General features: G+C 39.9%; 1 protein-coding gene across 1 annotated transcript in view; it reads right to left on the bottom strand.

The window, feature by feature from the left end:
• OCA2 (OCA2 melanosomal transmembrane protein) overlaps nt 1-14882 on the bottom strand; it is a 220359-nt gene that overhangs the window by 11862 nt on the left and 193615 nt on the right. The window contains exon 24 of the mRNA XM_020796810.3: nt 6836-6929. Coding sequence (XP_020652469.3) covers nt 6836-6929 — 94 coding nt within the window. The remainder of the gene's footprint in view (nt 1-6835; nt 6930-14882) is intronic.

Here is a 14882-nt window from a genome sequence, read left to right on the forward strand (position 1 = left end):
ATGATATGACTTATGACTTTGTCATAAGTTGTCTGCCTAGCAGCATAGCTGCCACACATTCCCTCCCTCCTCCCACCACCAGCTCACCCACTGATCTGCTGGCATGTGCTGCTCCTTCCCTCCCTGTTGCACAGATGACTTACGACAAAGGGACACAAAGTACTTCACACCCATCTTTAGGAGGAGGGAATTCTTGCATGGATCATCAAGGACAAGAAACTTTGTGAGCACTTAAGCAGTGTGACTGCTTGAGCCCATGTGGAGTGGTTTGTAGCGATTGTACTGCAAGCCATTCCAGCCAACTCTAGCAGCAGTGAGAGAGACAGAACAGCTAGGAAACTGAATTGTCTCCTCCCCACTCCTAGTGGCCAGGTCTGCTTTCATTTTCTGTTCCCATTCCCTTCTTTCTTTCTTTCTTTTCTTTCTTTCTTTCTTTCTTTCTTTCTTTCATTTTTGGACTGCAACTCCCAGAAACCCTAGCCAACAAAACTAGTGGTGGAGGCTTCTCGCAGTTGTAGTCAAGAACATCTGGATTACCTTAGGTCGGGAACCAGTATTTAAACCTATTCCTGGGGTAGACAGGCAACCAAAGAAAACAGAAAAGGAGGGTGGGAGTTTTAAGACAGCTGTGCTTTCATTGTGTCTTCCTCCAAATCTGGACGTTCAGAGCACAGCAGAGCTACATTAAGAAGCTGGAAACAAGGATGAAGTGAAAATTTCCTCCTGGCTCTCTGCAGATTCCTCATCTCCCTTTGATCACCAAGCTTGCCTAGCAACAAGACAGCAAGCCTTTAAAAGGAATGGAGGAAGGAATGGAAGAGAAGAGGGGGTAAGCACCAGGTATGGGAAGGAGAAAAGCTGCTAACAAGGCTGATTTCCTCCCCTCTTTTTCCTGACACCTGTATAGTCAGCTGAAATGAATAAATCCAGGGAATTTTTGGACTGCACTTTACAGTGAATCTAGTTACATTTTTCCTGCTGTGTAGTTGTGCCCTTAGATACTTCAATCCATTGTCAAAAAGATTTAAAAATGTGGCAGCTCTCTTATCTGTGGGTCATTTTCCTAAATTAAAGCCTGTGGATCGCCTGCATCTCTTAAGCTTGGAGAGGGCAGAAAGAATTGTGATAGTAGCTTAACAGAAACTTTATGAGATTTGTTTTCCCTGAGGCTCTGAATCTCAATTGAATGACCTGGATGTCAAACTCTGCCAGCCAAAAACAATATATATTAAGATACAGGATGGCAAGTTAAAGTAAGCAAAGCACATTTGATTTGCGGAAGCATTAATCACTCTATTAGATCCTCTAGAGTGTACTTTCTTTCAAAGCCGGTCTCATAAACAAGATAAATTAGCGCTGTCAACAAATTCAGAAATAAGACCTCTTCCTTTCTGCACCTACCTTTTAAAAGAAATATTGATAATTTGATACGCCAATAGCAGATGAGAAGGGGAGGAAGCATTTCAAATGAACCCTTCTGATACACTGGTATTACTCATTTGAAGTGGACATGTATTATAGGAATATCTCCTCCAATCTTGTGTTACCTTAACTGACATGTCTCCCTCATTCTCCAGTACACAGTGTTTCACCAGAATCCAGACACCATCAGGAGTAGTTTACTCAAGTGAAAAAAGATTAAAGAATCATTAAAAAAAACCACAGAAAATATTTAACACTATGATTTAAATATCAGGATGCCCCCCTTCTTCTCATCCCTTCATAACCAGATAAAGATTTTCCTTTTCAGGCAGGCATTGAAGCTTTAAGGGAGGATCTTGGAAATGCTATATTTATTAAATTTAGAGATTTTTCTAAGTGTTGTAAAAATTCTGTTTAATCTTAGCTTCAATCTGGGTAAATGTTTAAATGTCTTAATATAGTTCCTATGGCATTTTAAAACTCTCGATCATTCTATAGTTTCAATTGTTGTGATTTGCCTTGGGTCCCCTATGAGCAGAAAGGCGGCACATAAATAATATAAATAAAATAAATATCACCACACCTCATTACTGCTGAACTCTCATCCACCAGAGCACACTTATTTCTTTGATGTTTTGACCCTTGGCACCCTTCCTTTCTATGGTTTTGGAATGGAATTCTCACACCTTGTAGATAAACTACTGCAAGTGTATCTATCTCTATCAGAGTGCATACTTTGACCCAACCTATCATTGAAATCATTTAGACCTAGCCCAAAATTCAAGCGCACAAAGACAAGGGAAAGAACCCAGGAAGCTGCCTGGTAGTGAGTTAGAACATGATCCGTCCAACTGTCTAGTGCTAACAGTGATGGCCAACATCTCTCTGGGCTTTAAGGCAGAAGTGTTCCAGCCACACCTGGAAATGCAATGGCTGTTTATATGCAAAGTATGTGCTCTTTTGGCTACAGTATTTTGAACAACAAAATTTTGTACATGCATACATTTCCAACCATCCTTTAGGAAACATTAGCTGCCAACCTTCTAGCATTCCCGTTTCCACCCTGGCATGCAGGAACCTGTTCTTCTACCTGTTGTTCACAAAGTGAAACTAGATGCTGTGGTATATACCGTAAAAGCAGGATTCCTAAACTTTCTTCACTGGGATCACTGTGAATTTTTCTCCCACCATCCTCACCTTTCTTCTGCAACAAGGATGGGCATGGGATGAGCTTTGGCGGAATAGGGATGTGAATCTCACAGCATCCTGCTCTCGGCAAGGATGAAAATAACAACAATAGCAACCATTATAATAATAATATGCTATCAAGTCAAGTTGCAGATAATTTGGGAGTAACCTCCCAAATCTCATCATCTTGGAGAGCTTTGAAACCTCTCTGGTGGTTGGGAAGCCTGATTAAGGACTCTTTGGGAAGGGATGAAAATGATACATTTTTCAACTACCCGTTGCATCCTTAATTTTCCTGCTAAAAGACTAATCTGACTTTTAGCTGTATTGTGATGCCCAGCCTGTGATAATGTCATTAAGGAGATAAATTTTTTTTGCCAGTTTCATTGTCCCAACTAAAAGCTAAGCCATTGAAGCAACTGCTGAATGGTAAGTCAACCTATAGCTGGCTGGATAGAACAGTGTGGTTTGGGTATCCAACTGTGGAGCCAGCGGTTGGGAGTTGGATTCTGCACTGTGCTTCCTGGGGAGGGAGGGGGAACAGCCTATATAGTCATGAGCAAGTTGCACAGTCCCAGCATACCTCCAGCAGGGAAGGGTAAAGGTAAAGGTTCCCCTTGACAATTTTTGTCCAGTCGTGTTCGACCCTAGGGGGCGGTGCTCATCTCCGTTTCCAAGCCATAGAGCCAGCGTTTTGTCCGAAGACAATCTTCCGTGGTCACATAGCCAGTGCGACTTAGACACGGAACGCTGTTACCTTCCCACCGAGGTGGTCCCTATTTATCTACTCGCATTTGCATGCTTTCGAACCGCTAGGTTGGCGGGAGCTGGGACAAGCGACGGGAGCTCACTCCGTCGCGTGGATTCGATCTTACGACTGCTTGGTCTTCTGACCCTGCAGCACAGAGGCTTCTGCAGTTTAGCCCACAGCGCCACCATGTCCCTTTTAGGGGAAGGGTAAACTACATCTAAAAAGGGTTGCCATATGTTGGAATCAACATAATGGCACACATTTTAAATTATATACTATTATTGTCAAGACTCCCATTGAGTCAGGAAGTCTAGCTGCAGCTACCAATAGGATCCTGGCCTTTGTTTTTAATCTTCTATATTTAATAAGCTGATTTACCCCTTTTGTAAATGATCATCACATTGAGATTCTTCTGTGACTTTTGATCTTGTGTTGCAGCAAGTTCCAAAAAAAAACTGATATCAGGTAAATTCATCATGTGGTTTCAAAAGCATTAGCTAGCCAGACTGAAGATGAAGAGAATGGATCTTTCATTCTCTTCATCCTCAGTCTGATAAAAGCTTCTTTCCTCTTTGATCTCAATTTATGTTCCTTGCACTTTCCCTGGAAACACTTGTAGAAAACATATAAAAATGGTGTAGCTAAAAAGAAAAGGGCTACACTTCCCAGCAGGAGGGCCTTTTAACAAAAACTCTGAAGCTTTATTCCTGGGCACCAAGAGGATTTCTGACAGCAATAATATTACACGGCCATGTGATTAATAGACTGGTGACAGATTTTCTATATGTACATACACAGCTGGATGTGTGTAAAGACCATGATTCTCCCTTTGTACAGCTTTCTATATGCCATGTTGCTTTAGACAAGTATTGGCATATTTACAACGAAAAACTTTCATATAAAAAGCTTTCATCTGTATTCAAAAGAAATTGACTTCTCTCCCTCCCTCCCTCTCTCTCTCTCTCTCTCTCTCTCTCTCTCTCACACACACACACACACACACACACACACACACACACACACACACACACACACACACACACACACACAGAGAGAGAGAGATCATCTTCAATTCCTTTTTCATCAGCTGCAGCTATGTGACAGAATCTTTAGTATTTAGGACATATCTTTAGGCACCTATGAAGTCATCCTTACAAAATCTGACATATTATGCAGCAGAACATTACTTGTTTATCAGTACAAATGTCCCAAAGAAATCAGCAACAGAGTGGGGGGAAACAGATTCATCCACAAACACACAATGACTACACAATTGAGCAGACTGCTCAAAGTTGGGTGACGCATTGACAGCAGTATCCAAAAAAAAGAAACTCATTGTTTTAATATACCATAAGTTAAATGAGCTTATAGTCTATGGGTTCATAAGCTATATGAGCCAATAGAGCTTTTGAACTGGTTGACTTCTGTGTCCCTCAAGTGGAGAAGGGCAATTTTACATATGAAGAACCACCCCTTCAATGAACAGAATGGGGAAGAGAATGAAGAACCCCTCAACAACATGCCATTTTATTGATGCTAACATTCCTATTTGCTATAACAAGCTCACCCAGATATCACTCTAGAACATTTCTTCACAGTTATTCTTATAATCAAATAAGACAAGTTCAAGTTTAAGCAGGATATTGGTAAACTGGAATATGTACAGAGGAGGACAGCTAAGATGGTAAAGGATCTGGAGACCAATACCTGTGAGAAACAGTAGACAGAAGTGAGTATGTTTAGTATAGAGAAGATTGAGAGGCTATAGGATGCACATCTTCAGATATCTAAAGCATTGCCACACGGAAGATGGAGCAAGCTTGTTTTCTGCTGTTCCAGAGAATAGTTCTCAACTCCTAAACCAATTGAATACATTGCAAGAAAAGATATTCTGACCAAACATTAGCAAGAACTTCTTGAGAGGGTGTGACAACCCCAGACCTACTGGGATATATCACCCGATAATTAAGCTGCCACCAACCATTCCCTATAAGGAGTCACACAGACCAGGAATGGATTTTTAACAAACAAAAGAACAAGGTTTATTTAAATAACAAACAGGGTAAATAAAAAGATCAAGTAAATAAGATACTGTAACGTGGCAAAGTCCCAAACATATACATATAACAGTTTGGTTCCCACAGAACACTTTAAAGTAAAGCACAGACCCTGAACCTATCAGTTCTGGCTACCCATATAGAAACCTGAACCTATCAGGTAGGTACTAACTGACACACAGTTGTACTCAGTCTGACACACAGACTCCCACTCCTCACTCTTCACATCAGCTCCAAATATTTATACAGTACAGCTCCTCCCCCTGATGTCCCGCCTTCCACTCCCCATAGGATGGAACTTTCCCTCCAAACCCATGACAGACAGGTACCATCAGTGCTGTATGTAACAGAGGGGGATCAGTTTCCTCTTTCATTGGAAGTTTTCAAACACAATAATCATCTGTCAGGGATGTTTTAATTATGAATTTCTTCATGGACAGAGGGTTGAACTAGATCATCCTTTGTTGTTGTTACGTGCTGTCACGTCACCTGCTACTCATGACAACCCTATGAATGAGCACTCTCCAGAATGTCCTGTCCTCAGCCACCCTGCTCAGCTCTTGCAGAATCTAGCCTGTGGGCTCTTTTAGAGAGTCAGTCCATCTCATATTTGGTCTTCCTCTTTTCTGCTGCCTTCCACGTTTCCCAGCATTATTGTTTTTTCCGGGGAATCCTGTCTTCTCATGATGTGCCCAAAATAAGATAGGCTCAGTTTTATCTCTCTCTCATTCTCTCTCTTTCTCTCTTTATTTATTTTTTCCTCCAGAGACAGTTCAAACTTGATTTGATCTAGGATCAACTTGTTTGTCTTTCCACAATCTTGGGTATCTACAAAGCTCTCCTCCAGCACCATATTTCAAATGAATCAGTTTTTTTTCTTGTCAGCTTTCTTAACTGTCCAGCTTTCACACCTTATATGGTAATCGGAAATACAAGTGTGTGGATGATCTTGGTCTTGGTCTCCAATGACACATCCTTAGACTTGGTGATCTTTTCTAGATCCTTCTTTGCTGCCCTTCCTAGCCCATAGGCATCATCCAAATCCTTAGTTTTACGATGCCATGAAATTACCCAGCCATAGATTAGGCGACATTATAGTGAAACATGACTGAACAAGTTTTAAGTTTGTCATTCGAATATGGCTTCATGTACCAGAAGTGCTTTTCATTCCTCTGGAGTTCTTTTCATTCCCCATCACTGCAGTTTAAAATGAATGGTGTAACTTGAAAATTCTGCAGCCTAGAGATTACTTGTACAACTAAAACGGAGTTATAAAGCAGTATGCTTCATATCTCGTTGGCTATTCTTTCACTGTTGTGTAAACTGTCTGTCTGATTTGTATTGATTTAAAATGGAAGCAACCTCCCATATATTGAGGCAAATTCTAACACAGATTCACCCTGGGTCAAAAATATACCTGAAAAATTCCATGAAAGAGAAGCCGTAGCCGTGTTGCTCTGCAATTCCTGCACAAACGACATTTGCAGATGCTCCAATCAATGTCCCATTACCTGCAATTAAAGAACAAAAACAAGCTGGTGTTTGGTTTTTTTTTTATCTGTCTGCTTTGCTACTCCATCAGATGAGCTTTAGGACTAGATGCAAAGGGGGAAGAAAGGAATCAGTCTTTTCACTTGGGTCTGAAAGGAAATCACCTGAACAACAACCTCCCTACCTATAAATAGCCGAATGTTTGCAAATGCAGGCATGTCTTTGTCCTATTATTCTCCATGGGGCAAGGGGAGAGAGGGGGAGAGGAAGAAAATATACTGTTGTATTGTCAAACTGACACCTTCTTCCTGTATCTTAAGGAACTGGCTGATTATTTGTTCTACATACAAAAAGGTAACAGTTAAGACAAAATAAAACCAAGAACAGAGAGTGTAGAAGGAGGAACACGTATCCCTGCTAATAGTATGTTTGCATATTGATTGAAGGGACAATGTAAAGGGATGGGTTGTTTGCTTTCTCTCAAACTGCATGTATGGTGAGAAGAATTGGTCACTTGCATTTTAAATGTGTTACATAGGAATAAGAGGTGACCCACTCCCCTGAAAGTCAGTATTCTCCAAAAATGAAAAACATAAAACACCAGCATATGCACGCAAAACACAAATCTTCATACAGTGGTGCCTCGCTTGACGAGGATAATTCATTCCATTCAAATCACTGTTAAGCAAAATCCTCGTCAAGCAAAATTTAAAAACCAATTGTAATGCATTGAAAACCGGTTCAATTCGTTCCAATGGGCGAAATACCTGCTCGTTTTGCGAAGATCCTCCATAGGGCGGCCATTTTCCAGTGCCTGTAAATCGAGGAATCCATCCTAAAGCACAGGGGGGAGCCATTTTGCACAGTGGGTGGCCATTTTAGAGCCGCTGATCAGCTGTTTTAAAATTGTCGTCTAGCGAAAAATTGGTTCCTGAAGCAGGGAACCGATCATTGTTAAGTGATTTTTCCCTATAGGAACATCGTTTTGCGATCACAATAGCGATCGCAAAAACTTCATTGTAAAGCAGTTTCATCATTTAACGAAGTAATCGTTAAGCAAGGCACCACTGTATTATGGATATGAAGGTTACTACAAGTAATTATTTTTAAAGCGTCTTTTCTTTTTAAGCAATTAAGTGAGAGAATGGACAATATGAAGACAAGAACTTCAATGATTTCTGATTCAAAAAGAAAGGGGCCTATGCAAAAGAAACATTTAAAAAGCATATGGAAGAGAATATCTCTCTATAATATTTCACTGAAAAACTAAAAGATTATAAACTTCAAAAACTGTAAAACCTTTCTTTAAAATACATGAAAGAGCATCAGAGTTCTTATAATAAGGAAATACAAAAGGAAAAGCATTTCTGAGCCTTTAAGCATGTTTACGCACACAAAATCAATACATGATATTTTCATCCATGTTTAGCTAGGTTATCGTTAAAGCCTATGCAGGATCCATTATTTACTTTCTGGAACCACTTCCTTATCTTTTGCCTCTCACAGCTGCTTCGTCCTCTAATTGTGATGTGAGAAATCATCATTTATTTATATTCTAAGTTTTGTTTATCTAACATCCTAGGAAGCAGTGGTGACTGTTCTTAGAAGTGACACTTTTGTTTTTGCCTGATAGCACTACCTCTACCTATTAGCAGAAGAATAAACAATCTGACATCATTACCTTCACTTGCAATTGGTGTATTTACATCAATGACCTATCAGATGTCAGTGTTTAATCTTTTCTGTATGGATAGCAAAATAGGAGATTGCACAGAATTGTTATTTCTTCAATAATCTTGCTTGTTAGACTGATTCATTGCTTTAAAAATGCTTGTAGTAATTGCTTGTAGTGATCAATATTTTTATGCTGCTGCTCCTTAATGAGGCAATTACTAGCCGTAACTTGATTGTCGATGGAGGGGCTGATCTGGTTGAAAGGGCTGACTCTATCTCACCTTTCTGTACCAGGTATCTGGTGCTGCATCAACCTTGACTGGAGAGCTGGGATAGGAGTTGGAGGTGATGGGGTTGCCACTAACCATAAGAATTCCATTTCCCTCACAGCTAATGCACCCTGGCACTAAATCTAAGGCTTTGTCATGAACCTCATGCTGGGCCAGTGAGACACAATAGGGTTGCTGCTGATGCACCCTTCATCCCACTGGCCATTATTCTCCCTGCCTAAGTTGGCCACGGAATTCTCACAAAGTGGCACTGGCCAAACTCAGGACTATGGTTCTGGGGAACCAGTCTCCATGCTGAGCCTGTCCTGGTGGTGCCTGCTCAGAACTTCATAGCAACCACAAAGCTATCTCAATACATTATTGGCTCAACACCTGTATATGGTAGATTATGGGCTGTTTTCAGAGGGAGAGGTTCTCAGCAACTCCTTTATTCTGCTTCGATTGTTGCCTTTTGCTGACAACAGACCCTCTTTGCAGGTCTTGGAGTCTGACTAAGATGGCCCACCCTTAAGACATCTGGTTGATTCATGAATTTCTTAGGAGGTTTTTCCGGCTGATAGGGTTGGTGACTGATATAGTTGTCAATCACCTGCTCCAGTGCTACCTGTAACTTGACTTGATCTATGAGCAATGAAACAAGCCAGAGGATAACTAGAGTGCAGCTGGCCTAGGATGTGAAGCAAGTATGATCAAAAACTAGTAATGATTCTTTGTTTTGTCTGCCCTGCTGTGCTGTGAGGTACAAAAAGTCTCATTTTTGTCATAACACAAAAATTCTAAAGATATATGGCTCCCCTCTGCTTTTTCTAGGTGTTTCAAAGCTATGACACAACATTAGTTTGCTACTTTGTTTCTATCAAAGTATTATTTTCCTTGTTATTAAGACTTGCATGTATCCTTGATTTTCATTACTCTTGTTTATATCGTTGTATTCACTTAGTTTTATTAAACTACTTAATAGTAGTCTAATATAACAATGACTTTAAGATTATTAAATAGTTTCATATATATTCAATTATAGTCATATTGGTTAGATGATTGTCATATTGTCATACTGGTTAGACCTGCAAAATTCTCTTGATGAATTTTATTGCTTAGTTGTTTATGCATAGATTTAAAGTCTAAGGGGAATTTAGTAAATATTTACATAAAGTAAAGGTAAAGGTTCCCCTTGACATTTATTATTTATTAATTTATTTATTGGATTTCTATCCCGCCCATCTGGACTAAAGGTCCAGACGTGTCCTAGGCTGGGGTGCTCATCCCTGCCTCTCTCTAAGGCAATTAGCCTTCCTTTCTTCTGTGATCACCCACATTTCTGTTGAACCCTCTTATTCTTTTCTGAGTTTTTTTTCCCCTTCAAATAAATGTCTTCTGTTTTTGGTTTACAAATCCTGCTTATTGTTTTTTAAAAATAGCGGTCATGAGATATTATTATCACACAGTGGCCAGTACAAGGGCATGTACTCAAGACTGCATCACCAAAACAACATTGATGTGTTTCACCAAAAGTGTTTTGTTTATTTTTCTTTTAAGGTGTTGCTGTTTAGTCATTTAGTCACATCTGACTCTTCGTGACCCCATGGACCAGAGCACACCAGGGCCTCCTGTCTTCCACTGCCTCCCAGAGTTTGGTCAAATTCATGTTGGTGGCTTCGATGACACTGTCCAACCATCTCATCCTCTGTCGTCCCCTTCTCCTGCCTTCACACTTTCCCAACACCAGGGTCTTTTCCAGGGAGTCTTCTCTTCTCATGAGATGGCCAAAGTATTGGAGCCTCAGCTTCAGGATCTGTCCTTCCAGTGAGCACTCAGGGTTGATTTCCTTTGGAATTGATAGGTTAGTTCTCCTTGCGGTCCAGGGGACTCTCAAGAGCCTCCTCCAACACAATTCAAAAGCATCAATTCTTCGGCGGTTAGCTTTCTTTATCGTCCAGCTCTCACTTCCGTACATCACTACAGGAAAAACCACAGCTTTGACTATTCAGACTTTCATTGGCAAGGTGATGTCTCTGCTTTTTAGGATGCTGTCAAGGTTTGTCATCGCTTTCCTCCCAGGAAGCAAGCATCTTTTAATTTCGTGCCTGCTCTCTCCATCTGCAGTGATCATGGAGCCCTAGAAAGTAAATCTGTCACTGCCTCCATATCTTCCCCTTCTATTTCCCAGGAGGTGATGGGACCAGTGACCATGATCTTAGTTTTTTTGATGTTGAGCTTCAGACCATTTTTTGTACTCTCCTCTTTCACCCTCATTACAAGGTTCTTTAATTCCTCCTCACTTTCTGCCATCAGAGTGGTATCATCTGCATATCGGAGATTATTGATATTTCTTCCGGCAATCTTGATTCCGGCTTGGAATCCTCCAATACAGCCTTTCGCATGATGTATTCTGCATATAAGTTGAATAAGCAGGGGGACAATATACAGCCTTGTCGTACTCCTTTCCCAATTTTGAATCAATCAGTTGTTCCATATCCAGTTCTAACTGTTGCTTCCTGTCCCACGTATAGGTTTCTCAGGAGACAGATAAGGTGATCAGGCACTCCCGTTTCTTTAAGGACTTGTCATAGTTTGCTGTGGTCCACACAGTCAAAGGCTTTTGCATAGTCAATGAATCAGAAGTAGATGTTTTTCTGCAACTCTCTGGCTTTCTCCATAATCCAGCGCAAGTTAGCAATTTCGTCTCGAGTTCCTCTGCCCCTTCAAAATCCAGCTTGTACTTCTGGGAATTCTCGGTCCACATACTGCTGAAGCCTACCTTGTATGATTTGAGCATAACCTTGCTAGCGTGTGAAATGAGTGCCTTTTAAGTACACTTTTAAGGTGTAGTATAAATTTAGCCATACCTCTAGTAGTATTTAAGTAAAGGGAACAGTTGCTGTTTGCTTGGTTTGGTGAAAGGGATATTCCAAGTTAAATGACATCCCCCCCAAACTTAGTGGTCTAGGGGTGATTGTCAATTGGTGGCAGCACACAATAGAGATGTTTCTACCAAAACCAGACTCAGAAGCTGGTGCTTGTATGATGCCAACTGATCTCAGCATCATGCAAGATCTTGACTAATGAATAGAACATATTTTGAAATAAAGATGAATCCTGCTGGAAGTTTTGATCTGTTTAGTTTATTAGATCTCACTGCTTAGCTGCCTGGGAGTTTAGATTAAATAGATTTCAATTCTGCCAAATGTTATTATTCAAGCTACAAATTTGCAAAGGAGTATTGTGGGCTTAACTTTATTTGTAATTTGCAAGAACAATATAGGAGAACCATCTGGTTACTATTTTTTGTATTAATTATTTTCATATCTATTCCACAAATATTGATTATTCATAAGTAAAAGAAACAACAACATGCCAAGAAACTCTCTTTCTTTCTTTCTTTCTTTCTTTCTTTCTTTCTTTCTTTCTTTCTTTCTTTCTTTCTTTCTTTCTTTCTTTCTTTCTTTCTTTCTGTTTCTTTCTTTCTTTTTCTTTATTTCTCTCTCTCTCTCTTCTTTCTTTCTTTCTTTCTTTCTTTCTTTCTGGCTCAAAAAGAAGTAAACAGTGTGCTGATAACCTTTAAGGAACAATTCTACTACATAGAATTTAGTGACAAAAAAAACTATTCTATTTGAAGATATTTGAATGAGAAAAGAGCAATATAATAACAGTTTTTAAAACTCATTTCAGATATAGCTACTGATTTTCACATATGCATTCTCTGTCCAGTTACAAAATATCAGATTTATTGCTAATAAAAGAGACTTTTCAGAATGTTCTCTTATGGGATTGGTGATAGACAGATGCATCCACTTTGGGCATAGCTCAATATGTAATTCCCTTCATGTCATTAATTCATAATTTTGTGCCTGCAGTGCTAGCCCTCCATGACATAAGCAAATGGAACTGAGCAGAGTAGCATCCATGGAAAAACATTCTCTTGAACCTAGCTCTGCTCACTCAGTTCCAGCTAACTGTGTTCCCCACTGCTTCCTTCTGCTGATACATCAGTCAGTGCCAGCCCGTTATCACATCAGGAGGCTTGCTGCTTGCTTATTCCTTTACTCTTTTTACCCTCATGCCTGGTCTTATTTCGTGGAAATGTTGGTGGAAAAACAGATTCAGATTGAAGTCACTTTTCTTTCACTTTGCCTTCGAGGGAGCTGCACATGAAATATAGAGTGCTATGTGGGAAAGAGTTTCCTTTATAAAATGGAATGAGAAATCCATTAATAAACTGGCTGGCAATGTTGGCTAATTCCTGAAATAAATGTTCTGTCTAGGTCTCATTTCAGAAGATTGAAAATACCCTTTTCATTTCATTATACTTCACCACTATGATAACGTCCTTTTGCCTAATGTGTGAATGGTTTTATTTATTTCACATATTAGGCCTGGAGGACAGTCCCAATGCGCAGTGTGATCCTTTGAATGTTTACCTGTCACATCGAATGGATGAAAAATAAAATGAATTGCTCTTGTAACAGCCTCCTCATTTTTTTTTATAAATGCCTCTTAAGATTCAGCGTATTCAAGGATGTTTACTCTGACAAGTCTACTCTGAATTTTCTGCTCTTTAGAGATGAGACGTGAGGTTGAACCCATTTTCCAATAATAATTCTGCTAAAGTTGGTAATTGCTTTTATTGGCTTTGCTGTTAACGCTGCAGAAATTCATAATACAAATTTTGCATTTCTTTCAATAAATATGAAAAATAATTTATTTTGTAAATTTCCACCAGGATTTAAATGTAAGCATTTTGTTGTTGATTCAGTATTACACTATCTCCAAGCTCAGTTTATAAAAGCAACAGATAAATTTATTTATCCTTTTTTCATTTAAAAAAACTTGTTTGTTATTGTTTCTCCCCACAAAAGTCTATATATCTGTCTTGACATTGACTCTGTTATATCTTTTTCCATCCCTGTGCATAAGCTACAAAAGAAGAATTGCCATCTATGTTAGCCTACTTAGCTTCTCCTTTGTTCTCAATTGGTGTCTCAAAATGTAATTTAGTAGCCAGATGCCCATTTATGCATCCTTAAACTCTCTTTACATGCTGCTGCATTGCCCTTTAAAGCTTCCCCTGCTTGCTTTGAAGGTAAGGACTCCTGATTTGTATATATCTATGCTATCACATCTTTTTGTGTGTGTGTGTCTATTCCAATTTACACAGTGGTGGTGTGTACCGCTTTGATTTGCTCTTAATGCTCCTGCTTTCTTTCTACTCATCAGTTATTCTTTGTTTCAGGTATAATCCTTTTCTCGCCTGTCTTCTTCAACAAGCCACTCATCAGTCTCAACTATAATCTGCTTCCAGTAGCCATACTATTATCTGCTTTGAAGCCCAGAGTGCATTTGGGGTCTAGACTGCGAGCCTTACATTTCTGTAAGGCTTGGGCATATTTTTAACAGCTCCAGTCTTTTGATCTGTTACTATTAGCCACAGTGCTAAGAGCAAAGGCCTCCAGAGTAGCATCTGCAATCCTTCTAAAAACACACATAAGTGTACTATAGAACACAGAAGCCACAAAATCAGTCTGTTAAGTCGAAGAATCTGGTATATTGTGATAATTCTGGGGGATCTGTGGCAGAAATGTTCAAATTTAAGCTAGAACATAGCTTTTGTAAAATGTTTCTTCCTTCTTTACTTATCTAGGAGATGCCATGATTTGGTAGCACTGACAGGAATCTTATACAGTATTGTATATGCATTAGTCACACCTGGGTGGAGCTGGATTCAAGAATCAAGGTTTAACAACAGGCACGATGATGCTGGAGATGGACGCAGCTTAAGTTATGCCTCATTGTCTGACTTAGATTGTGTGGCACTACAGCTACCCCATGTTCTTTCTGACTACCCCCTGGATGGCTGCTCCACTTACAAACGTCTGCATGGTGCCTGGGTTGTCTTCCATCACTAGCTGCCCAATCCAGGAAGGAGCTTGGGCTACCCTTTCCTGCTTCCTCCAGCAGCCGACCAACCATTCAGGCGAGAAGGGCAGGGGCCGTTGAGCGGTCAGCTGCTGG

The sequence above is a fragment of the Pogona vitticeps genome, chromosome 3 (assembly GCF_051106095.1).
Source record: "Pogona vitticeps strain Pit_001003342236 chromosome 3, PviZW2.1, whole genome shotgun sequence".
NCBI classification, from domain to species: domain Eukaryota; kingdom Metazoa; phylum Chordata; class Lepidosauria; order Squamata; family Agamidae; genus Pogona; species Pogona vitticeps.